The sequence below is a fragment of the Chelmon rostratus genome, chromosome 14, assembly GCF_017976325.1.
Source record: "Chelmon rostratus isolate fCheRos1 chromosome 14, fCheRos1.pri, whole genome shotgun sequence".
Taxonomy (NCBI): Eukaryota; Metazoa; Chordata; class Actinopteri; order Chaetodontiformes; family Chaetodontidae; genus Chelmon; species Chelmon rostratus.
Window position 1 is genome coordinate 2,580,602 of NC_055671.1, and position 23,689 is coordinate 2,604,290.

Genomic DNA, 23,689 nt, shown 5'->3' on the forward strand with positions numbered 1-23,689 from the left:
CTGTTTTCCTGTCTGTGCTCTCCAGCAGCGCTGCCATGGAAACGCCGACGCACAAATGCTGCCTTCAAGTGCTCTTCATAAAAGCTCCGACTTTGAAGTAGTGAGGTCAAACGTATTTTCGCGGCAGACATTTTGTCTCAGCCGGACGGAAATGTGAAGCTGAGACTTGTTAATGGCTCTGATACTTTATAACGGCTCCGCTCCACTTCACTCTAGCAAGTCGTGCGTTCAAAGCAAGCACCAGTCTCCTGAAATGGGACACCCAAATGCGTTGGAACAGTAATATTAGTGACCATTTTAGTTACTTTAACCTTAAACAACGCCCTTGTGCATCAGTAGGTGTATGATCATTCCACAGTTTTTACATACGAACCACGTGTGACAGAAAAGGAGGTCTGCATCGCTAAATACTGCAGTCACTTCCCAGGGCTTCTAATACACTGGCTTCACATACATCTGCAGCTGAGCTGGGCAACAACGCTCAGCAGCTGTCGCTGGTACGCAACCAGGTCTAACATCACCGTCTTGTTATCGTTCATATGACACAATTAGTGTGGGTAAAACAGGACAGACGCTTCGCGTGGAAATTGTCACATTAACATTTTTCGGCATGGTTCTTATTGTTTTCAGTTGTCTGAGGCCGTTTGGTTCCGTCTAACGAAACTACTTTAAGTTAAGGGAAAAAAATGTATCGGCAATGAAAATAGACCCGTGCACAACTTTAATCTCCTGGTAAGACCTGTTAAACCTCTCCCATGTGCCCATTTTCCGATATTTTCCCCCCTTTAATCCCAAAGCTTTGATATTAAAACGGCATGAATGGTCAGTCACAAAAATGGTCCTGGAGCAACATGTTGTGCATACAACACTGAATCAGCTTATGTGTATGACTATGTGATGATCAGTGACTATTTCCAAGTCTCACCTCATGCAATGTACCTTCATTGCATTGTTTCTCAACTGGAAACCCTGGCTAAACAAATTCCTGTTGAACTTGTATCTCTGCATGAGTCACCTCAATATATTTTAGTGCCCTTCCTGTAAATGAGGCTGGGACTAGGTTAATCTTTACTCTTGAAGGCCTCTGCAGACAAAAAAAAGAGCAAACAAAAAATACTGATGGAGGGTAACGAGATTTTTTTTATTGTCAAGGCAGTGACATCTCAGTATACAAAACTCTTTACTAGACATGTGAACCGACAGCTCAGCTGTGCCAACTACAAGTTGTTCCCCAGTGTCGCAAACAATGCAATAAATCTGATCCCTGAACCCCGTTTAAATTCTTTAAATTACACTCTTTAGCTTGTGCTACAAGAGGGTTACTTTCTTTGAAAACATCTTTCAGAAGTAGCAGCTGAAGTGATGCGATGTTTAGTCGACCTCCTCGATGGTTGGGCCAGAGGATCCACCACCAGGAGCGGCACCACCAGCTCCGGAGAAGCCACCAGCCATACCCTCTGGCATACCACCGGGCATGCCACCAGCACTCTGGTACAGCTTAGTGATGATGGGGTTGCACACCTTCTCCAGCTCCTTCTGTTGATGCTCATACTCATCCTTCTCAGCAGTCTGCAAAAGGACATTTCAACATTAAGGCAAATTCATGTCATGTTTTTAAAAAAAAAAAAAAAAAGACAAAGAATATTTACCTGGTTCTTGTCCAACCAACTGATGACCTCATTGCACTTGTCCAAAATCTTCTGCTTGTCGTCATCACTGATCTTGCCAGCAAGCTTTTCATCCTCCACGGTGGACTTCATGTTGAAAGCATATGACTCCAGGCCGTTCTTAGCAGACACCTTGTCACGCTGGACATCGTCTTCAGCCTTGTACTTCTCAGCCTCCTGAACCATGCGTTCAATGTCCTCCTTACTGAGACGACCTGCCAAAACAAGACCAGCGTTTAACCCTCTGTTGAGATAACACTGCAGCTGTGCTTGAGCTAGCGGTTTCATCCTTTTTTGTACCCTTGTCACTGGTGATCAGACGACCTGGGAGCAAGTCAGAAATTGTGGCACAGTACATTTGAGACTGCTTAAATGTAACTCAAAACTCACCCTTGTCATTGGTGATGGTGATCTTGTTCTCCTTGCCAGTGCTCTTGTCCACAGCAGAGACATTCATGATACCGTTGGCATCAATATCGAATGTCACCTCAATCTGAGGAACACCGCGAGGAGCAGGAGGGATGCCCGTCAGCTCAAACTTGCCCAGCAGGTTGTTGTCCCTGGTCATGGCACGCTCACCCTCATAAACCTGTTGGAAGTATGCAGGGTTAACCAATTTTGCCACAATGGCAAAAACAAACATCACTGCTAAACAGGTATAACACAACGTTGTGCTTACCTGGATGAGCACACCAGGCTGGTTGTCAGAGTAGGTGGTGAAGGTCTGGGTCTGCTTGGTAGGAATAGTGGTGTTACGCTTGATCAGGACAGTCATGACACCTCCTGCGGTCTCAATACCCAGGGACAGGGGGGTGACGTCCAGAAGCAGCAAGTCCTGGACATTCTCTGACTTGTCACCAGACAGGATGGCTGCCTGGACAGCTGTAAATCAGGGTGACGGGTTAGACTTTGAAACAAGTGGATGGACATCTTTCATGTTAACCGTTCAACAAAAAGAAAAAAAAAGTTTCAAGGAGTTCAAAGTGGTTGGATATATTTTGTTAAGAACCCAGACACTTACCAGCTCCATAGGCTACTGCTTCATCTGGATTGATGCTCTTGTTGAGCTCCTTTCCATTGAAGAAATCCTGGAGCAGCTTCTGGATCTTGGGGATACGGGTGGAGCCGCCGACCAACACAATGTCATGAATCTGCCCTTTATCCATTTTGGCATCACGGAGAGATTTCTCCACGGGGTCCAAGGTGCCGCGGAACAGGTCAGCGTTCAGCTCCTCAAAGCGAGCCCTGGTGATTGAGGTGTAGAAGTCAACTCCTTCGTACAGAGAGTCGATTTCAATGCTGGCCTGGGTGCTGGAAGACAGGGTGCGCTTTGCCCTCTCGCAGGCGGTGCGCAGACGACGGACGGCTCTTTTGTTGTCGCTGATGTCCTTCTTGTATTTGCGCTTGAACTCGGCGATGAAGTGGTTGACCATGCGGTTGTCGAAATCTTCCCCACCAAGATGAGTATCTCCGGCAGTTGACTTGACCTCAAAGATGCCATCCTCAATGGTCAAGATGGACACATCGAAGGTGCCTCCACCAAGATCAAAGATGAGAACGTTCCTTTCTGAGCCAACCTGAAATCAATATTAGACTTTTTCAAAGCTACTCACTTATGATTAACTATCACTGTTGGGTTATGTATATTGAACATAAAGCATGGTTGAATTATTCCAAACTTTATTTACCTTCTTGTCCAACCCATAAGCAATGGCAGCAGCGGTTGGTTCATTGATGATACGCAGAACATTGAGTCCAGAGATTGTGCCAGCATCCTTAGTGGCCTGCCGCTGAGAGTCATTGAAGTAGGCGGGTACCGTAATTACAGCATTGTTGACAGTCTTAAAAGAAATAAGCCAAAAATTAGTACAATTCATATCAAAATGTGTATTTTTAAAATCAAAAGCTATACCAAAAAGCATACTTTTCCGAGGTAGGCTTCAGCAATCTCCTTCATCTTTGTCAGCACCATAGATGAGACCTCCTCTGGGTAGAAGGACTTTGTCTCACCCTTGTACTCAACTTGAACCTTAGGGCGGGTGTTGTCATTGATGACATTAAATGGCCAGTGCTTCATATCCGACTGCACAACTGTGTCATCAAACCTGCGGCCAATCAGTCGTTTGGCATCTGGGGGAAAAAAAAAAGTTCACATATCAAAGTAAATATATATATATATATATTATTAAGAAACATGCTGTACTATGGACTTTTGAGATCACTCAGACACTCAAGATTTGTTATCTTTGGTCCTTCAACCACTGGTGGCAGCAAACTCATAGAAGTAAGGAAGTGTTTTAATAGAGTTTCCAATAATTGCCATGAAGAAATAAAGCCTGTATTATGTTGAAAGAATGGATTTGCACTGTTTCTGCACTAGTTACCTGTGCAGAATTCACTGACAATACATATTCTAACATTACTGCTATAAGGTTCATAAAGCAACCAGTCTGTTGTGATGTTGCACTGCCTAGTCCATGTTAACAGTATTTATTGTATCACTATAATATCAGTGAAGACTCATTTTAGTAATTAGCCTGTTTATAAATTAGCCTCTCTAAGTGTTAAGCTAACTGGCTAGTTTACACTGTATTGATATGCAACCATTTCTTTGCACTTTATGAAACTAGAAAATTATGCATTTTGTACCATTTGTACAACTTGTACTACCATTCTGCAGAGTTAAGACATTGTAAAGCCAACTAATGTGACAAGCATCAGATCGGTGTGGCAAGAATGACAAGACCACAATGTCACCTGCTCATTACTGCGAACTTACCGAAGACTGTGTTGGTGGGGTTCATGGCAACCTGATTCTTGGCTGCATCTCCGATGAGCCTCTCACTATCCGTGAAGGCCACATAGCTGGGTGTGGTCCTGTTGCCCTGGTCATTGGCAATGATTTCAACTTTGCCATGCTGGAACACACCAACACAGGAGTAGGTGGTCCCAAGATCAATACCAACTGCTGGTCCCTTTGACATGTTTCCTAAAGAAAACAGTTATTTGTTACTGTCATGGATTCAGTGTGACTTCACTTTTTAGTTTAAAGCTTGAACCAGGCAAACCTTTTAGGCCAGTGACAGTGATGTACAAACACCAGAATATATTTTTAATAACAGCCAGACAAAAATGTACAGCCAAAAGCAAAGTAGTGATTACATAGCTCAAAATTGCATTCAGGACAAATCATTTTCCTGCACTACTTTTTTTTTTTTTTAACCACTCTAGTCTTTGAGCGACTTGGTCACTAAGTCATTACTATTTTCTTGTAGCCAATAGTAGTATCAATAACAAAACTAATGTATGACACATCATGTCAGTTACACTTAAACGCCAAACAAGCGTTTTCTTGTGCAAATAAACATGCTGGCTAATCACACTGCAAAAGATCAGGCATTGTGAAAACATGGCGCTAGTTCTGGTCAGACAATGAGACGTCAATTTTACCAGAGACGGTCAGACTTCAAACCGGAAATTGCCAAAAGCAACTTCACATTCCACATGAACGCAATAAAACAATTAATGCATTTCTCTGGAAAAGCTTGATCACAAAACATTTACGTCTATTTAAAAGAACAACAATTTAAATTACACTCGTGACAATAAGCTTTTGTTCTGAAAAGGAATAACCGGAAGTCTCTTCATTCCCGCTAGCTTGACACGAGTTGTTCGAGAACATTCTCGAACGTCTCCGACTCCCTACCCCCACCCTCCCAACGGAAGATGGTGCCCGAGAGTTCAGTTAAACGCATGTGAATTTAGCCTTCTACAAAACATTGTAGATTCATTAATACGTCACCGTTTGTAATCCAGCACCAATGATTAAAAACCTAAAGTAAATGTCACATATCCCCAAACTGCGTCAGTAATTAAGCAGAGTAGTGGGGTTAAGGAAATGCGGCATTGCAGCGACCGACGAGGGTTGTGGGAAATTACACAAAAATATCCACATATTATTTGCGTCTTATCCACGGATAACTTACCGAATTGTTGAACCGAGGATGACTTTGGGTGTTGGGTTGGAATGGACAGCAGCAACCTTGACTTGCCTCTGCCGCTTTGTGAAGGGAAAGGAGGAGCGACCGTTAGCGGAACCTTATATATTACCGGCAAAGCAGCCAATCACACGTCGAGTCTCTGAGTCTTTCCTCAACGGTCGACCAATGATGCTTTCTATATTTAATGACGTCATCGGCCACCCAGGCTATTATTTCACAATCAGTATGGCCGACCGCATGCTCGAAACGGAGGCTTTGTCCGGAGATGGAAAATGCAGTTACGCAAACGGTGCTTGTATCCTAATGAAGTATTTTTGCGCATATTTAGATAATCGAGTTATCATCTCTTATTCTAGTTAGGAATTATTAAGGAAGTGTAAGGATAGTCCAGGCGTTGTTAGGGGCTAACTGGGATTTAGCTACGAGTGATTATAAATATATGTAATAAATATTTCTCTTCCCCTGTCGTTTTAAACGAGCGTGTAATACATTGTACATACATTATAATTACTGTGTTTTAAACCACCAAGGCCAGCCTTTGTTCCCAGTCTCTGCGTTTCATTTGGTTTCTGTTTGTGTAAAGTGTTAGTAGTCCAGAGGCCTGCAGGGTTAGGCTGCATTATGGTAGAATATATCTGAGAGTAGCCCATGTTTTACTGATTTTTGTGACTGACATTTTTATGAAAACGATCCCCATGTCACATCACATGATGCCACTTTACAGAAAATGTTACAAAATATGGAGATAGAATTAAATGTCACTCATCCATGTTCAAGTAAAGCATGCCATCATGTTCTTACAAAATATAATTTATTAATACATGTAAAGACAAAATGTACACAGTATTATACATACAATACAGTACCACAGTCATTGTGTCACCACAGTCTTCTCTGTGTAAACATACACCCTTTTGTTACAAGTCAGGTAAAATCATTGGTTTATAATGGTGCCGATGATACTGCTGACATTATAAATGCTGCACAGTTTGTTATAGCTCTGTTTCCTTTATCTCACATTTGGCTGAAGTTTGTCCTGGGGTTTGATGTTGAGAAATCTGTTCTCTGTGGACACTCTCTGCTGCCGCCATGGCAGCTGTGTTTACCACTGAGGTTATCACTGGTTGTTCTTCAACGATGTACTTGGTGAATGCCATGTTGAAGAGCCCTGTGAGAGAGAGAGAGAGCAGGTTACAGTCAGTGATTCATGACAGGAACAGGTTCCTGACATGCCAGCTCTGTTTCTGTGGAAAGACAACACCCTTTGCACTGAATGTGATAAGTCAGCACATTGACATCCAAAAGTAAGCAAGCCATTTTGGCCGTAGGCATCACAGTGTGCTTGGCATGGTGTGTGTCAACTAATGGGATACTGGTCGTCGATGGGCCATTAATAAGGCGATGAGAATGTACAATGCAAAAATGCAGATACACATGGATGTGCACACAGAGGAGCCAAGGAGTTAATGGCCAGCATGAAATTACTGCAAGATTTTAAATAAACCCCTAATTTCTGATGGGTTTCCTGAGTTCAGCTTCCTCACACATAAATCTGGCCACAAATGACCTTTCCCGATTGAAAAGTGGACAGCACATGCCTCTGTCCTGAGGCTGCTGACAACAAGCAAACACTCTCCATGTAGCCATGTTTTCGTGAGCTTTATTAATGTCCTAAAGGTAAAAGCTACATTCAGTCAGAATCACATTCAGTTTCAACGCATGGCACAACACTTCACAAAGCAGAGCATGGGAGCGGACAGAATTCAAGTCTTTGCAGTTGGATTACAGTCTCTGCTGGCACCAATGTTTTTTCCGTATTCTTTCCGGTCAGAAGCATTAAAAGGAGTGCTGAATCATCTGCCTACCTCTTCGCCTTTGTCCTTGGGAGTTCCTCTCTTCCTGGCTTGACTTTGATTTACTGCTCTCCTCAGACGGATCAGAGTCTTCATTCTCTGTAACAATAAAAACTGTCATATGTTCGTTTTTATATATAATTTTTAAAAAAGAAAGTACTTATGGCTTTATGATGCAACTACAAGCCCACAATAAGAAAGTCTAATTACTGTTCAGTGCTGCATTCTATGGCTGTGGGAAGATATTTCTGGGCACACATGAAGCAGAGGCCAGAGTACAACCAGCATGAAAGATCTGCTTCATCAATTTATTACCCTGACTAAAGTTCAAGCTAACAGCAGCTTCAGTCTGATGTTGTTGGTTTGATTAGATGCCATGCATAAAATGGGGATATGGTCTGCTTACCTCTCTTCCAGAGGATGTGTGCTCTCCTAATCTTGATGGCAAAAAAAATAACCACCACCAGAAGAGCCAAGATCAGACATGTCACCAGGAAGACTAGTAAAGATGGACTTCCTTCATTTCCTGTCTGCATCTTTGGGTCATTACTCGCTGGGAATTGATAGCATGCCGTTAGTCAGTTCAGTAAAACCTTAAACACTTGACCTATTATAAGACAAGCCAGTTATCTCATTATCATGTTCATTCTAGATTAATTTAATTTTATGTGAACACTGGTAGTGTTAACAGTGTGAGTTTCCCTCTGTATGGTTATTGGATGTGATATCCACTGTTGTCTCAGAGACAGATGTCCAGCCTTTAAGCAATAATGGACAAGGAAGATAGAATAATTAACTATTAGATAGAATAATAATATTTATTAGCTTGAATAAGATGCTGCAGGGTCAGTCGACCCTGTTTTCTAAATGGATGAACTGAGGTGTAGTTGTTGAGAACAACCACTAGATGGCATCAGATCGCTAGTTCTCAAGAGCAGTTTTGCAGATAATCCTAACAGTCCAATACAGGGCAGTTGTTATCACACCTGTTGTGCTTGTTGCATTGCTGATGGTATCATTCCACCTCTTGGTTGAGCCTGATAATACAGAGGTTCTTGAGTTATCTACAAAGAAACAAACACACTTCGTTAGACAGGCCTCATTAGAAAATAGAAGAGAGAAAAGGTACATTTTCTGAAGAGAACTGTTTTTGTACTACATGAAGACAAACAGATGAATGTTATTTGTAAGGCTGGGAATTGTAAAATTCTGTGTAACAAATATTTCATTTTTTCAAGCTGGGATACCAAATCTCTGACAATGCTCTGTGCATCTCAGAAAAGTGATTCACCTACATCAAGCCTCACAGTTCATACATCTCCAGAATTTATGAATACACTTAACACAACTAAGTGTCACGCTTTACTCTGACGCCCCCGTCACAGGAAACAGATCTTGTGGTATCACAGCTACAGTGGTGGTGAAGCGACAGATCTAAATGTAATGTAAATGGTGAGATATCTGGAGTTTCCATCACAGGGGCTGACAGTTTGTAATATATTCCACATTTATCATTCAAAGCAATAAATAAGAGATGCTGCATAGTGTAAACCCATTTGAGGCTCACTCATCTCATGTCATTATTTATGGTGTATAGGCACTTTCCTTTGTTAGATTGTGTACAGCTTGATAAATTCATGTAGACATTTATTATATGAAATATGTTTTATGTTGAGTCTTTGAGGTGGGCCATCATTTACAGTTTGAACTGATGTGAAATTTATTCTGGCTTGTACCCTTATCTCATCTCTGCACATCTCTGCACATGTCATCTGATATGGAATATTTTGTCACTCAAAGCCCATGTGCCATGAAACTCACCTCTGGTGCTGAGATGTGAGCCTGTAGATGTAACAGGGCGCAGAGGAGTGTGTGCTGTAACTGTCTTTGACTGATTGGAGGGAGCACTTGATGACTTTTGAGAGCTCTCTGATGTAGGCCCGTTCATGTCTTTTGTTCCGAGGTAAACTGTTGTTTTCCCCGTGCTGAACCAGCCAGTGGTTCTCAGCACCTCTGTTGGGCCTTGAGGCTGAGCTGTGGGTGAACTGGTCGTGGTCGTTTTTGACTTGGTTGCTGTGACAGAGACGGGGTTCACGTTATTAAGTGAAATTCATCACAAATGAGACATCTGTTTTGTTTTGTTTTTTACAGGAAACCAGACTCTACAGATACAGACTATATAGAAAGAGGAAATTACAGAGGATTTTTTTTTTTTGGTTGGTTTTTTTTGGTGGGGGCGGCGGTCAGGTTTCACAGTTTGGTGCTATGGTCAGTGTAATGGAGCAACTCATAGGAAAAACCCTCCCAGTGCTTTCTCTGTTTAATGACGACACAACTATGCTTTCTACACTGTTCCTCAAATATCAGCCTTTATGCAGAAGTACGTTAAAGTAAACAAGTTTTGGTTATTGTAAAGGTCATTTTTACAAATTTTCTCAGCTGTCTGATGAAGGCTTTTCTAAAGTTATAGACACTTAAATTCTAGCTGCAGTTAGAATGAGTGTAACTGTTTTCACATGAAATTAATTGTACTCACTGTTTCGTCCGATTTTGATAAAGTCCATGAGAGGTTGTGTGTGCAGAGCCGGGTGGCGAACAAGGCATTTCACAGTGACTCTGTTCTCCACAGACTGAACACGAAGCATAGCCTTTGAGACATATTTTTTATATCCATGTAGGACTTGTAAATCAGCTGTGGAATGGGACAGATGACATTTGTGTGAGTTTCTAAGCAGGTGTAGCAGCTTGCATCAGCAGTCAAAGAACAATCACAATGTAACATTGCTGAGAGCTTTGATCTTCACAACTTGTTTTTTCCAAAGAGAGTTTTAACTGCTAATCTTCATCATTTAAGGCGTATCAAAAAGGACTCCTCATACTAACTGCTCTCAGGTCTTGAAACATCTGCCAAACCAACAACCCACCAAATGTGGGACATGATTTCTGTAACTGTGGGAGGTAGTGTCATCAAGAGATCAGTCTACTCTGTGGTTGCTAACTTTAATTTTGATACACCTGCAAAAGTACAATTGCGATGACCAGTACAAAGAGCTGGGTGCTCAAAAACAGCAATAAGTCTCCAAGCGTATCTGTTATTTTCCTATTGTTGTACTTTTGCTATGCACATGCATAAAACAATTAAATAAAGATCGAATGAAACAGAAATCAGAGTGTTGTTTCATCTCTCTAAACATCTGTGTCAGCCACAGTGTCGCATGACAAAAACCTCTCATCAAAAAGAGAGCTGAGCTTCTTCAAGACGGAACATTTTTACCCTGGAGGCTCAGAAAAGCAGCGTGAGAGAGCGCCACGAGTGTGCAGCAAAATATGGCAGGTGATGCGCCTTTGTGGTCTAATTCATGTTATGTTAGCTTCCGTGCCTCTCTTTGGTTCGCTTCTTGATTACAATGTGACTTTTGCCATTTATTCTAGGTTCACAAGTTTAGTTACCAACTTACCAAGAATTTCTGGACCTTGATCCAATTTCCAGAAGATCTGGGGAGGATAGTGGTTCCCCTCAGCTGTGCATGTGATGTCAAACTTTCCTTGATGGGTTGTTCTTTTCATTTTGGGATCACCTTTAAAATAATGAACACCAGCACAATTATTACAGCATTAAATGTTCATCCAACTAACGATGCAACGGTCAAGGTGAAGGTATCTGTGGCCGTAAAGTTACTAAATCATTGTCAACGTCACGTGTTTGGGGCTTCAACAATAATCCTATCTGTGACCCGGTCGATTATACTCACCCAACACTGTCACCTCCACCGTCTTCTCTGATATGTGAGTGTCGTACTGAGAGCATGTGTAGTTGCCTCCATCTTCCAAGGTGATATCAGAAATACTGATGGTGAATTCTGTCTCAGACACTTTACTGATGCTGTAGCGCCTGTTCTTTACACCTGGATACACTTGAACTGGGGTGTGAAGGAAGATAGCAATATGTTTAAAATCTTCGTTCAAAAGTCTGAGATATTCTTGCAATTTTGACACAAACATTATACAATTTATGTTGCTGCTTATACATTAGTTCAGAGATGCCCAAAGTGGGGCCAAATTTGGCCCGACACAACAGTCTGATTTTCTCTGCAAGATGTTTATAGAAAGTGAAAAGACATGAAAAAAGTTTGGGCATTCCTGCATTAGTTGGTGTTGAAGCACCAGATATGTCATCTTCACCTTTGCCGTGCTTGAAGAACATAATATGCCCGTCAGGATTCCTCCAGTCCACATTGGTGTGGTGAGCATTAGTGATTGGGCAGCTCAAGTCGACTGTCTGACCTATTTTCACGGTCATGCGCTGCCACGCCGCCAGTGAAACTGCAATCAGATAAACAGGAACATCAGTTTCTTTGAAAATTCTCACTGAGAGCATGTTATTTCCATGTATACAAGAATTTGATAATACATGTAACACTTCATAAAATGACAGCAATTCCCCACTACCCCCCTACCCTTCACAAACAGATGAGCAATTGTCTTTGGTCGACTAAAATGTCAAGTCAAGAGCACTTAAAGTGCGTTTGCCTCCCTCACACAGAGAGGTGTCCGAAGTTGAACCCCTGGTTCTCATAGTTTGACTCATCTATTCCTGTGTCTGTGTGTGTGCGTGTGTGTGTGCGTGCGCACGTGGAGGTGGTGTGACACAGAAAAAAACGGTTCTTCACTCTAATGCAGCTACAAAAGAAGTAGCCCCCCATCACACACATATTGCATTTGCACCGATGTGACAGGAAATAATGTGGTCAGTCGTTTCACGGTGAAAGCGAAAGCAGTGGGGTGTATGAGAAAATATAAATAAGCTGTGGGTTGTTCATGGGGGCTTTGGGTGCTTTTTCTTTCCTATGGGGTAAGAATGACAAGCTGTTTGGAAAGCACAAATGAGGGGGCATGCTGACAGCAGCGGTGAGGACAGTGGGCTTGAGGGATCAGAGGTCATCAAGCGTTTTCACACATGTGGGTTGCGTGAAAGATACTGCATTACTTTAACTGAACACTGGAGCGAAAACCACAGAAAACGACTTAGATAAGCCTGCAACTCTTACTGCACTGCAACATGTTTGAGAGTTTTCTCTAGGCTTCAAGTCATTGGGCTTTTTTTGGAGGTTTTAATGCCGTATGTACAGATAAAATTTAATTCCGCAGGAAATACTAAATACAAAATGAAATATATGTATCACACAACAGCAAACAGCCAGATATATGCTGTATATACTCAAATCTAAACATGAATGCATACATGCACATCCATACATACTGTGCTAATAACTGACAGAATTAAATGGGCAAAATAACAATAGATAGATAATAAAATGAAATCAAACATGGGGAATGTTGAGAATCCAAATAAGGATGTAATCCACCATGTACTGATGACCAAATCAAAAGCTTTACGCACAAAAAATATAAACGTGTCTGAAAGCACGGGCTCATTCAGCCTTTCTTTTTACTGAGGACAAATCCCACCATCTGATTTCTCAGAGAGACTTTGTCATTTTGCACTCATTCTCCCCAGTCAGCCATCAGGTTTGAAGCACAACACATTGCCACAGACAGATTTCACTTCCTGCTCAGGCTCACATCAGCATGAGCTTCTTTTCATTAAAAAGTCAAAGTATTGAACTTAAAGGACTCACCCTGTATGAGTAGCGTGAAGATGCAGAGCTGTAGCTTCGGTTCCATCGCTGTCACTAACAAACACTGTGACTCTGCCGTGTTTCCTCCTCTCTTTATATACTTCCACTCCACTGAGGGACCTTCCGTGACATCACAGCTCTGTGGTTTCCAGTTGTGATTTAAGGGATTCTCATGTGATACCGACAGTAAAAGCACAAGGTTAATAGTTCATGATTCGTACGTATTAGCTCCAGTTTCTGTAACTTAATGTTGTGGTTGGTGGATCCAGCAATTATTATAAGTTATTTCCTGAAAAACATGAGAAGCTTAATATTCTGTATCTTTTCATTTACAATTTTCACAACAACCAAAAATACAGGTGTGGACTGGATTTCACAGTTAAATGGAGGCGGGACATTGTCATTGTTATTAATTACATTTGTGCTTTTTCTGCTGTCAAGTCAACACGTTCTCTGTGAGACAGCTCTGTTTAGCAACAGCAGAGATATCTGCAGATTGACCAGGTTCAGGCTGCTCGGGTTAACGAAAAAAACAACGGAATGCTTCAATTCATACAAGAGAGCCTAAAGGTCCCAATTAAATCAGCCTCTCTTGAACCTCAGAGTGAGGGACTGTAATCTAGGGACCCAGCCACCCCGTCGCTGAGGTGAACTGCTGTGCGCGGGTCCATGGTTTCCTGAGGAGCTGGAACTAACTGTACATGTACCAGCTTTAAGATACTTTTCAACACACATTGGATTGTTGTGAAACTTGGTGCCCTGAACACAAAACCCAACCAAAATGTGCCTCAAACATATCAAAGTAAATCCTGATTTTAAAAGAAAATGTTTCTGTTCTGTATTGACTCTGTAACTTTAACTGAAGAGAACATGCTTTTTGGACCCTCGTGAGTATTTACCTCAACCTAGATACTGTACTTCACTCATTTGGTCCTACATTTTTCCCAGTCTTTCATATTTGATGATTACCTCTCTCTGATCGTCCTGTACCAGGGTTACATTTAGGTTGTGCTTTTGGATTGACTAAATAACACAGAAGTAAATCTCAAAAATTGCATTCATTGTCTGAACCAATCATTCTTAAGCTTAATTTTAGGCTAAATACACTTCTGACAGAGGGTTCCTGTTAAACAGTTCTCTCTGTCAATTAAAATGTAGTTTTTTGTCATTGCTGTCAATCAAGTAATATGGTTACAGTGGTGTGGTCTGTTTGTAATGGATGAAAAGGACCGCAAAATGTTATGCAATGATGCTAATGCAGCAGCACCTGCAGTCAGAGCCGGACTTGTGAAGGAGTCCGTTTGTCAGGTCAAACAATGCTTGTTATTTGCTCTCTGCAAGACTTGCTTGTACATCTCACCATAACCCCACCGACAGTACACACCGAGGAAAGCCCTAGAACTTTCTTTACCTATCACAGCCACTAATCTCTCTATATTCTGAGAGGTTGTTTTTTTTTACAGCTGTCCCGGATTTAGCCAATCAGAGGACGACGGCTCAAGGGGAACATGAAGACTGATCCAGAATGTGCTGGAAGCTCACTGCTGTTCTGCAAGCTGATTGGCTCACGGACCATTGGGATGCCTGTGTACAAGCGCTGAGGCCGGCATCCTCTGCCTATATTCATCTAGTGGAGGAGAGAGCCGGACTGCAGCTGCCTAAAACCGCAGCATCATCCAGGTAGGACGAGAATAGCTGTCAAAGCGATTATGCTTAGTTGTTCCTGGTTAGCCCTGATATGTGCAGTCATGTTCCTCACTGCCAAAGAACACTGACAGCACATTTTATGTAGTGTTGGGTGCCTGTGGTACTGAATACTGTTTATTGTGGCATGAGTAATGTTTTTCTTCATTTCTATCACAATAATATTCTTATAATATTCACAAGGATGCATATACCATGGTTATGTGTATGATGGGTTCATTTGCAAAAACAGACATTTCCATATTTATTTTCAGAAATCATGTTTTTCTCATGAGCACTCAAAGGAATAAAACTGGTGCTGTTTTATTCATTTTAAAAACTACTATTTTCTGTTTTGCAAATTAACTCTTCATGTTTTTGCTTTTACTATATTTGCTTACTTTCATTTGCCTTATTTATCTTATTTTATCATAAGAACTATAAAGCTGTACATTTGCATTTCAGACATTAAAAACCTTACTAAAATGGCATTTCTTTTGACAATACTTAGCTGGGTGCCAGTCTCACCTATCCTTGCAACTAAGAGCGTAGATGCTGGACTGACTAGACTGCAGCAAGGTAACTTTGTGTTGCAGCCACCGGCAGTGAGGGGCAGGAAGAGGGCCTGTCCCTCCCACACTGTTCAGCAGCTTGAATGCTGCAGAATGCTCTCTGACATTGGGGCACTCATTGTCCTGCAAATATACTTAATCACTCGTTACTTAAGCAAGTGCAGAATGTGTACTATGCAGGTCATACTGACTGACGTATGTGCCCAAAGACTGTAACAAATGGCCTTTTTACTCAGATGGCCAGACACATTGTGTTTCTACGGTCTAAGATGGCTGCCTTCAACTGACATCTGATCTGATCCGGCTGATACTAGGCTATTATATTACATTACACTATAGCCCTAACCTGAGGGCTAAAGTGTAATGGGTGGTTAAATGTCATATTACTGCCATATGTGGAAGAAATGACTAAACCTATAACTACATGATTAGCATGCAGTACTAACATTATGCACACTTTACCAGCCGGATCACTGAATGTCATTGCCCCCTGCTGGAATAACATTGAACTATGAATTGTTTTACTTTCTCAGAGCAGCCATGTCCAAAGGGGCAGCAGTTGGTATTGATCTTGGGACCACCTACTCCTGTGTTGGTGTGTTCCAGCATGGCAAAGTTGAAATCATTGCCAATGACCAGGGCAACAGGACCACACCCAGCTATGTGGCCTTCACGGATAGTGAGAGGCTCATTGGAGATGCAGCCAAGAATCAGGTTGCCATGAACCCCACCAACACAGTCTTCGGTAAGATTCTAGCACTATGTAGTGATATGAAATATGAATTTGTCCTGTACTGTATTTGGTCTTGTACTGTGACTGCCAGATCACCGAGTGAATAAACTGTCTTGTCTTTAATTGTTGTGAAAACAGCGAACTTGTGACAATGAATTACTGTCATAAGTTAATATGATGTGAAAATGTATATTAACTCAAAGTATCTGAACAAGCAGCAAATATTTCTTTCAAATTTTCTGGGAATTGCAGATGCTAAACGTCTGATTGGTAGACGATTTGAAGACACAGTAGTTCAGTCTGACATGAAGCACTGGCCATTCAATGTAATTAGTGATAGTGGACGCCCCAAAGTGGAGGTTGAATACAAAGGTGAAACCAAAACCTTCTACCCGGAAGAGATCTCCTCCATGGTGCTGACAAAGATGAAAGAGATTGCTGAAGCCTACCTTGGGAAGGTAAATTTACAAAATGATTACATGTTGGGCAACTACCTCCAGTGCTACCACAGTTTACTTTAAACTCCTCTCTTCATTTTTTCAGTCCGTGTCAAATGCTGTTATCACAGTGCCTGCATACTTTAATGACTCTCAACGTCAAGCCACCAAGGATGCTGGAACTATCACCGGTCTAAATGTGTTGAGAATCATTAATGAGCCCACTGCCGCCGCTATTGCATATGGCTTAGACAAGAAGGTAAGGTCACAGTCGATGCACCGTGATTTATGTCTGCCCGCCCCTGCACAGCTGTGCTCAAACTTCTCTTATGTTACAGGTTGGGACCGAGAGGAACGTTCTCATCTTTGATCTTGGTGGAGGCACCTTCGATGTGTCCATCTTGACCATTGAGGATGGCATCTTTGAGGTCAAGTCAACTGCCGGAGATACTCATCTTGGTGGGGAAGATTTCGACAACCGCATGGTCAACCACTTCATCGCCGAGTTCAAGCGCAAATACAAGAAGGACATCAGCGACAACAAAAGAGCCGTCCGTCGTCTGCGCACCGCCTGCGAGAGGGCAAAGCGCACCCTGTCTTCCAGCACCCAGGCCAGCATTGAAATCGACTCTCTGTACGAAGGAGTTGACTTCTACACCTCAATCACCAGGGCTCGCTTTGAGGAGCTGAACGCTGACCTGTTCCGCGGCACCTTGGACCCCGTGGAGAAATCTCTCCGTGATGCCAAAATGGATAAAGGGCAGATTCATGACATTGTGTTGGTCGGCGGCTCCACCCGTATCCCCAAGATCCAGAAGCTGCTCCAGGATTTCTTCAATGGAAAGGAGCTCAACAAGAGCATCAATCCAGATGAAGCAGTAGCCTATGGAGCTGGTAAGTGTCTGGGTTCTTAACAAAATATATCCAACCACTTTGAACTCCTTGAAACTTTTTTTTTCTTTTTGTTGAACGGTTAACATGAAAGATGTCCATCCACTTGTTTCAAAGTCTAACCCGTCACCCTGATTTACAGCTGTCCAGGCAGCCATCCTGTCTGGTGACAAGTCAGAGAATGTCCAGGACTTGCTGCTTCTGGACGTCACCCCCCTGTCCCTGGGTATTGAGACCGCAGGAGGTGTCATGACTGTCCTGATCAAGCGTAACACCACTATTCCTACCAAGCAGACCCAGACCTTCACCACCTACTCTGACAACCAGCCTGGTGTGCTCATCCAGGTGCTGACCCTGACTGATGGGATTCAGCTGTTTGTGCAAATCATATTTCTAGCAGATGTTAGATCACCTTACATCTTAAAACATCTCTGGAAGTGACATTTCATACTGTGTAACCTACAGGTTTATGAGGGTGAGCGTGCCATGACCAGGGACAACAACCTGCTGGGCAAATTTGAGCTGACGGGCATCCCTCCTGCTCCTCGCGGTGTTCCTCAGATCGAGGTGACATTTGATATTGATGCGAATGGAATTCTTAATGTCTCTGCTGTGGACAAGAGCACTGGCAAGGAGAACAAGATCACCATCACCAATGACAAGGGTGAGTTTTGAGTTACATTTAAGCAGTCTCAAATGTACTGTGCCACAATTTCTGACTTTGCAGTTTGCTCCCAGGTTGTCTGATCACCAATGACAAGGGTACAAAAAAGGATGAAACCGCTAGCTCAAGCACAGCTGCAGTGTTATCTCAACAGAGGGTTAAACGCTGGTCTTGTTTTGACAGGTCGTCTCAGTAAGGAGGACATTGAACGCATGGTTCAGGAGGCTGAGAAGTACAAGGCTGAAGACGATGTCCAGCGTGACAAGGTGTCTGCTAAGAACGGCCTGGAGTCGTATGCTTTCAACATGAAGTCCACCGTGGAGGATGAAAAGCTTGCTGGCAAGATCAGTGATGACGACAAGCAGAAGATTTTGGACAAGTGCAATGAGGTCATCAGTTGGTTGGACAAGAACCAGGTGAGAATTAGTAGGGATTAATTAAAGCAACATAAGTTCAGGAACATGAGCAACAAGAATATAATGTTTTTTCCTTCCACTTTCCTGTGGCTCCGCTGCCTTATCAGCATGTCTGTTCTTGTCAACTCATTGAACTTAGAGGTAATCAATCATTGATAGGGTGGAAAAATCAACAAACATGTCTGTGTTAAAGATTAAGTCATTGCCTTAGCTCAATATATATATGAAAATTTCCCCAGTTAGTTAATTTAATTGAATAATTAATATTTTTCTAGGAAGTAAGCTGTGCAGATTGTATTGTAATTCTTCATTTTAATAGGTCTAGGATTTATCAGGTTTACACATCTGTTGAACCATGTAGATTTAATTCATGTCATCAGAGAATGGTGATTTCACATGGAGCCGCTAATGTTTTGTAAAGCTACATTATCCTCATCTGTGCTGTAACAACAACAGAGTTTAAACTGAACTGAAGGTTTTAACTGTCAGGTAGCTCCTACTGAATATGAGATGCGATCCGATTTCTTTGTACTAGACTGCAGAGAAGGATGAATATGAACACCACCAACAGGAGCTGGAGAAGGTGTGTAACCCCATCATCACCAAGCTGTACCAGGGTGCCGGTGGCATGCCCGGTGGACTGCCAGGTGGCTTCCCTGGAGCTGGTGGTGCCCCAGCCGGTGGAGGATCCTCTGGACCAACCATCGAGGAAGTTGATTAATCTCACTGTCTGGCTCGTTCATATCCTTGAATACTAAACAAGTAAGGACATTCCCAGAGAGCGAATGCATCAAGCCAGACTCATGATAAGTGATGTTTACTATGTGAACATATGATTGTGAAGAAAACACTTAATTCTGTCATGTTTGAGCCCAGAATAAATTATGACTGAAGCATGTGTCTCGACAGCTGGTGTTTGTAACATTTCATTCTGTTTTGTGCTCATGTACTGACCAGTTATCCAGTGGACCTAAAGTTTACTGCGGATATTTAGACTATAAATGGGAATATTTAAATTAGTATTGATAATATATGTACCTTGATGAGAAAGATCTGAGATTAATATATACCACTCCAGAATTAAATGTCTTTGAGGTTCTTTTGAAGGTTTTTGTGATTCCAGTCAACATACTGTACTGCTTAATAAGAGCAGATGGTATCAAGACAAATAATTATCAGTATTTAATACATCCTATAGTAATTTACATTAGTAATCATGTTAAAACTGTATCTCTTAATATAATTGTGTGTTTTGTTACAGAATTCTTGTAGCTAGAACTCATGGTTACTTATTTCTGTATTTGACTCTGAGGCTAACTTCATTTGGATAAATTAGTAGACATAAAAATGTTCTTTGCTATCAAAGTCAGCAGAGAATAACTGTGCTGCAGTGAAGCCACAGGGAGTGAAATATGCTGAATGACTTTCCCACCAGCTCCAGGGGCAGTGTGCTCTGGCTGTCCCTGCACCCTGCTCTCCCTGAAGGCACAGTGAAGCATCAAAATGTTGTTTTTACACTAAGTCGCTTTATTCTGAAAAGCTGTAAGCCTAAACATCCGAGTGTTCACCTGCCCATCTATAGCTTTCAATTTGCTTCAGGTAATTTTGTAGCAGAGCAGAGCTGACTGTGCAGAGACTAACAGTGTTGACAGGCCCCAGACATCCTGCTTCAGCAGAGGAGAAAAAGGTTCACTGGTTTTGTTGTCGTCCTGTCCTTGTGCAGAAAACACAAGGACTCTGGTTGCTTATGTGACTAAATGCAATATAAAATCCTCTGCTGATGCCAGAGGCGACAAATGAGGCCCAGATTTACATTTCAAGTCATTTTAAGCTCTCACCTTGAAAAGAACAAACATGAAAACTAGCAGAAAGTCCCCTTGTATGAAAAACAAATGTATGGTGAACTGCAGAATCCAGAGATTAGACAGTGTCAGGCCTAGTTCTAACACATTTCCAGAGCTCCTAACATCACCTGTAGCAGTAAATAAATCTGATGGGTTGAGTGACAAACCACCACCGTGGTGCAAAACTGTGAAGCTCTTGGTCAAAACATTCTGCATCGTTGCCTTGATGAACTCTGAGTCCATCTTTGCCGCGTTGGAGCAAACCCTCCTGCTGTGCATGAACTGAACCTTCAGTGTTAAATTAACTTCAGGCCTGCTCGCTGCTCCTGCACATAAGCAATATGCTAAATATGCTTAAACTGCACCATTCCAGAGCAGAAAAGCCGCAGCCCGTTCGTGCGCCCCTGCGCCGTTCGCTCTCTCACAAAGACCAGCCGCGAAGTGCCAAAAGGCTACAGGACATTTATTGAAACAACATGACAGAAACAATACAACAATTTTGCAACGTTTGTAGCAGCACTGCGAAACTAAAATCAAGCCTTTCCTTCAGGATTGGTCCACATTAAGAGGGGATTTTCTTCATCCTTCATCATTCCCAGCCTTCTGAAAGCGCCTCCATTTTCCAGAGCCAACAACACAACAGTGGCGACTGAGCAGTTTATGAATAGTCCCGATGAGAAGCGAGTGTATGTCTTCATTGTAGAAACAGTAACACAAAACAATGCCCCTTATTTGAAAGGTTATTTATCCAAAAAAACTAACACTGATATGAAAAAGTGGCTGGCTCTGAGGTGAGCCCTTTGTCCCGGCTCAATCCGGGCCTGCGGGGGAGTCTTTTACTTGCTCTTGGCCGGTTTCTCCGTCTTCTTGGGGAGGAGGACAGCCTGGATGTTGGGCAGCACTCCTCCCTGAGCGATGGTCACACCTCCCAGCAGTTTGTTGAGCTCCTCGTCGTTGCGCACGGCCAGCTGGAGGTGTCGGGGAATGATCCTGGTCTTCTTGTTGTCCCTGGCCGCGTTGCCTGCAAGCTCCAGGATCTCAGCCGTTAGATACTCCAGCACGGCCGCCAGATACACCGGGGCCCCGGCGCCGACGCGCTCCGCATAGTTGCCTTTGCGCAGTAGCCTGTGGACTCGACCCACCGGGAACTGGAGTCCGGCCCGGGAGGAGCGGGACTTGGCCTTTGCTCGGGCTTTGCCTCCGGTTTTCCCTCTACCAGACATGATCGCTTAAACTATGGTGGCTGATCACGAAGGAATACAGTAAAATGGTGGCCGACAGAGACTGGACCTTTACGTAATGCATTTGTGAGTAAAAGAATATAAACCGCAAAGGCTTCTCTGATTGGCCGAGTGGAACTGGAACGCACGAACCAATGGCGTAGTGGCTCCCGCGGTAATGACCGGCCTCGGGTGGAGTCTGCGCCAATCGCAGAGAAGAAATGGCACACACTTGTTTGCACAGCCATGTTATAAATAAGGGACTGGCGATGGGGCGGTATCCTGAGCCGTGTCCCTTCTTGCAGTTGCTTTGACGTTTATACAAAGAGAAAATGCCTGATCCTGCAAAATCAGCCCCTGCGCCCAAGAAAGGCTCCAAAAAGGCCGTGACCAAAACCCAGAAGAAAGGGGACAAAAAGCGCCGCAAGAGCAGGAAAGAGAGCTATGCCATTTACGTGTACAAGGTACTGAAGCAGGTGCACCCAGACACGGGGATCTCCTCCAAGGCCATGGGCATCATGAACTCGTTTGTCAACGACATCTTCGAGCGCATCGCCGGGGAAGCGTCGCGCCTGGCGCACTACAACAAGAGATCCACCATCACCTCCAGGGAGATCCAGACCGCCGTCCGCCTGCTGCTGCCCGGCGAGCTGGCCAAGCACGCCGTGTCCGAGGGCACCAAGGCCGTGACCAAGTACACCAGCTCCAAGTAGAGGCGGACAGAGGCTCCGTACGAGGGGGACAGCGTTCACCAAATCACCTCCAAGACGATGCGTGCCCCCTTCACTGTGCCAGGTGTTTACTTGGCAAAACGGCGTTTGTGATTTTGCACCATTTTCCGGTTTTTGAAGCGAATGAATGCCAGTCGAACCCAGGCCTTAGGTTGAATGTCTTGAGATTCATTGGAACTGGAGCGGTAGCCTGCCATTTTGTTTTAACTCCGTGTTGCGTCTTTTTCCCCTGAGCTGTGTAACGTTTTTAACAAATAATTTAATAAATCCAGAACGAATGTAAGTCGGTGCTCTTCATCTGTGGACGTCTCTTTGCTTTGCGCCATTGTAATACTGATTTGTGTACGTGCACCTTAAACATTTACCCACAGACTCAGCTGTATGTATGGCACAGTCAAAACGCACGTTGTGAGATTAAAGCTGTGATTTACCTCCAGTGGGCAGTTTACTTACACCTGTAGTCCTGTGAAATTCATGTTCTCTCATCAACTACTGAGACAGTTGTGGGGGAAATGCAGAATAGAGCGACATCTAAAGGGGAAAGGTGCTCACAGACTGACTGTGGAACAAAATAAAGTGAAAGCAAAAACCAAGAATTCAGTCCAGTGTGAATCTCAGCTGCCTTCAATGCGCTTCTGTCAAGTTGGAGCCAAAGTTGTGCAGTTTATGTAAATCTGGATCTGCACAGTGTCAGATCAGTGTAATGGAGAGAAAATGATAGTGTTCCCCTTTGAAATCTACTTAAATAAAAAGTGTGAATTGGAAATAAGCAGTGAATTATGGCCCCTTATGATTGTATTTAAGTAGGCCTACTTCAGTAAATAACCACCTACAAACAGCACAACAGGTGTGTGTGATTCATGTGATGGTACAATCAATGCAAGATTGTGTTTGTGTGTGATCGAGGACAGTGACAGATGGCACAACACCGCGGTGCAAGAAGTTCAACCACATCAAACATGAGAAAATGAGGCTCAGCAACCTTTGGTCCAAAGTATTAAATGATAAAGCCGAGCTTTGTTCAGAAGGGGCAGTGTTTGACAAAACCATAGTTTCTAATGTTCAAATACCCAGCAAGCTGCACAGGTCCAACAAATTGCACAAAATGAGGCCAAATCAACACAGAAAACAATCAGCAATGATGGAAGCATGTCTCAGAAATGATGAAGGGAAGGAAATATTGCACAAATGTCAGCAAAGGCATCGTAAAGTGCAGCAAACCCTCAAACACACACGCTCACATCAAGATCTCCAGAGGGGAAATGGTGTGAGAAGAAGCTTTAAAGAGAATAACAACACAAAACATTCATGTTCACTGATGCTCACTTTTTCACATTT

General features: G+C 43.0%; 5 protein-coding genes across 7 annotated transcripts; 2 read left to right on the forward strand and 3 right to left on the reverse strand.

Annotated features, from left to right (window-relative positions):
• Positions 1 to 1,122: 1,122 nt before the first annotated feature.
• Positions 1,123 to 5,744, reverse strand: LOC121616822 (heat shock cognate 70 kDa protein). Its single transcript, XM_041951629.1, has 9 exons — positions 5,654 to 5,744; positions 4,447 to 4,656; positions 3,592 to 3,797; positions 3,356 to 3,508; positions 2,689 to 3,244; positions 2,347 to 2,549; positions 2,058 to 2,256; positions 1,650 to 1,882; positions 1,123 to 1,569 (listed from the first exon to the last, which is right to left on the reverse strand). The coding sequence occupies exons 2-9, from the start codon at positions 4,649 to 4,651 to the stop codon at positions 1,372 to 1,374; spliced, it is 1,953 nt and encodes a 650-aa protein (XP_041807563.1). The 5' UTR covers positions 4,652 to 4,656; positions 5,654 to 5,744; the 3' UTR covers positions 1,123 to 1,371.
• Positions 5,745 to 6,466: 722 nt separating this feature from the next.
• LOC121616823 (cytotoxic and regulatory T-cell molecule) lies at positions 6,467 to 13,209 on the reverse strand. 2 transcript variants are annotated; one of them, XM_041951631.1, is made up of 10 exons: positions 13,161 to 13,209; positions 11,704 to 11,844; positions 11,274 to 11,441; positions 10,980 to 11,099; positions 10,058 to 10,213; positions 9,343 to 9,594; positions 8,508 to 8,585; positions 7,928 to 8,074; positions 7,534 to 7,620; positions 6,467 to 6,836 (listed from the first exon to the last, which is right to left on the reverse strand). In XM_041951631.1, exons 1-10 carry the CDS (start codon positions 13,204 to 13,206, stop codon positions 6,661 to 6,663), a joined length of 1,371 nt encoding a protein of 456 aa, XP_041807565.1. In that variant the 5' UTR covers positions 13,207 to 13,209; the 3' UTR covers positions 6,467 to 6,660. The 2 variants fall into 2 exon arrangements, with proteins under 2 accessions (XP_041807565.1, XP_041807564.1); XM_041951630.1 differs by having other exon boundaries at positions 7,534 to 7,635.
• A 2,746-nt stretch (positions 13,210 to 15,955) lies between these two features.
• LOC121617755 (heat shock cognate 71 kDa protein) lies at positions 15,956 to 19,277 on the forward strand. 2 transcript variants are annotated; one of them, XM_041952986.1, is made up of 8 exons: positions 15,956 to 16,160; positions 16,401 to 16,606; positions 16,692 to 16,844; positions 16,924 to 17,479; positions 17,619 to 17,821; positions 17,942 to 18,140; positions 18,324 to 18,556; positions 19,092 to 19,277. In XM_041952986.1, exons 1-8 carry the CDS (start codon positions 15,956 to 15,958, stop codon positions 19,275 to 19,277), a joined length of 1,941 nt encoding a protein of 646 aa, XP_041808920.1. The 2 variants fall into 2 exon arrangements, with proteins under 2 accessions (XP_041808920.1, XP_041808921.1); XM_041952987.1 differs by lacking the exon at positions 18,324 to 18,556 and having other exon boundaries at positions 17,942 to 18,003; positions 19,181 to 19,277.
• A 1,565-nt stretch (positions 19,278 to 20,842) lies between these two features.
• On the reverse strand, positions 20,843 to 21,714 carry LOC121617756 (histone H2A). The gene has a single exon (XM_041952988.1). The coding sequence runs from the start codon at positions 21,621 to 21,623 to the stop codon at positions 21,237 to 21,239; it is 387 nt and encodes a 128-aa protein (XP_041808922.1). The 5' UTR covers positions 21,624 to 21,714; the 3' UTR covers positions 20,843 to 21,236.
• Positions 21,715 to 21,913: 199 nt separating this feature from the next.
• Positions 21,914 to 22,783, forward strand: LOC121617757 (histone H2B 5). The gene has a single exon (XM_041952990.1). It carries the CDS (start codon positions 21,953 to 21,955, stop codon positions 22,331 to 22,333), a length of 381 nt encoding a protein of 126 aa, XP_041808924.1. The 5' UTR covers positions 21,914 to 21,952; the 3' UTR covers positions 22,334 to 22,783.
• The last annotated feature ends 906 nt before the right edge of the window (positions 22,784 to 23,689 follow it).

Bases quoted from the DNA above. Each gene is read 5' to 3' on its own strand.
- LOC121617756 (XM_041952988.1), bottom strand. From the start codon at position 21,623: ATGTCTGGTAGAGGGAAAACCGGAGGCAAAGCCCGAGCAAAGGCCAAG.
- LOC121616822 (XM_041951629.1), bottom strand. From the start codon at position 4,651: ATGTCAAAGGGACCAGCAGTTGGTATTGATCTTGGGACCACCTACTCC. The intron at 3,245-3,355 runs GTAAATAAAGTT...TATTGATTTCAG, and splicing joins CTTATGGGTTGGACAAGAAG to GTTGGCTCAGAAAGGAACGT. The intron at 2,550-2,688 runs GTAAGTGTCTGG...CCTGATTTACAG, and splicing joins AGCAGTAGCCTATGGAGCTG to CTGTCCAGGCAGCCATCCTG.
- LOC121616823 (XM_041951630.1), bottom strand. From the start codon at position 13,206: ATGGAACCGAAGCTACAGCTCTGCATCTTCACGCTACTCATACAGG. The intron at 11,442-11,703 runs GTGAAGATGACA...TTCACACCCCAG, and splicing joins GTTCTTCAAGCACGGCAAAG to TTCAAGTGTATCCAGGTGTA. The intron at 8,586-9,342 runs GTGAGTTTCATG...GTTTCTTTGTAG, and splicing joins CTCACATCTCAGCACCAGAG to ATAACTCAAGAACCTCTGTA.
- LOC121617757 (XM_041952990.1), top strand. From the start codon at position 21,953: ATGCCTGATCCTGCAAAATCAGCCCCTGCGCCCAAGAAAGGCTCCAAA.
- LOC121617755 (XM_041952986.1), top strand. From the start codon at position 15,956: ATGTCCAAAGGGGCAGCAGTTGGTATTGATCTTGGGACCACCTACTCC. The intron at 16,607-16,691 runs GTAAATTTACAA...TCATTTTTTCAG, and splicing joins CTGAAGCCTACCTTGGGAAG to TCCGTGTCAAATGCTGTTAT. The intron at 17,822-17,941 runs GTGCTGACCCTG...TGTAACCTACAG, and splicing joins AGCCTGGTGTGCTCATCCAG to GTTTATGAGGGTGAGCGTGC.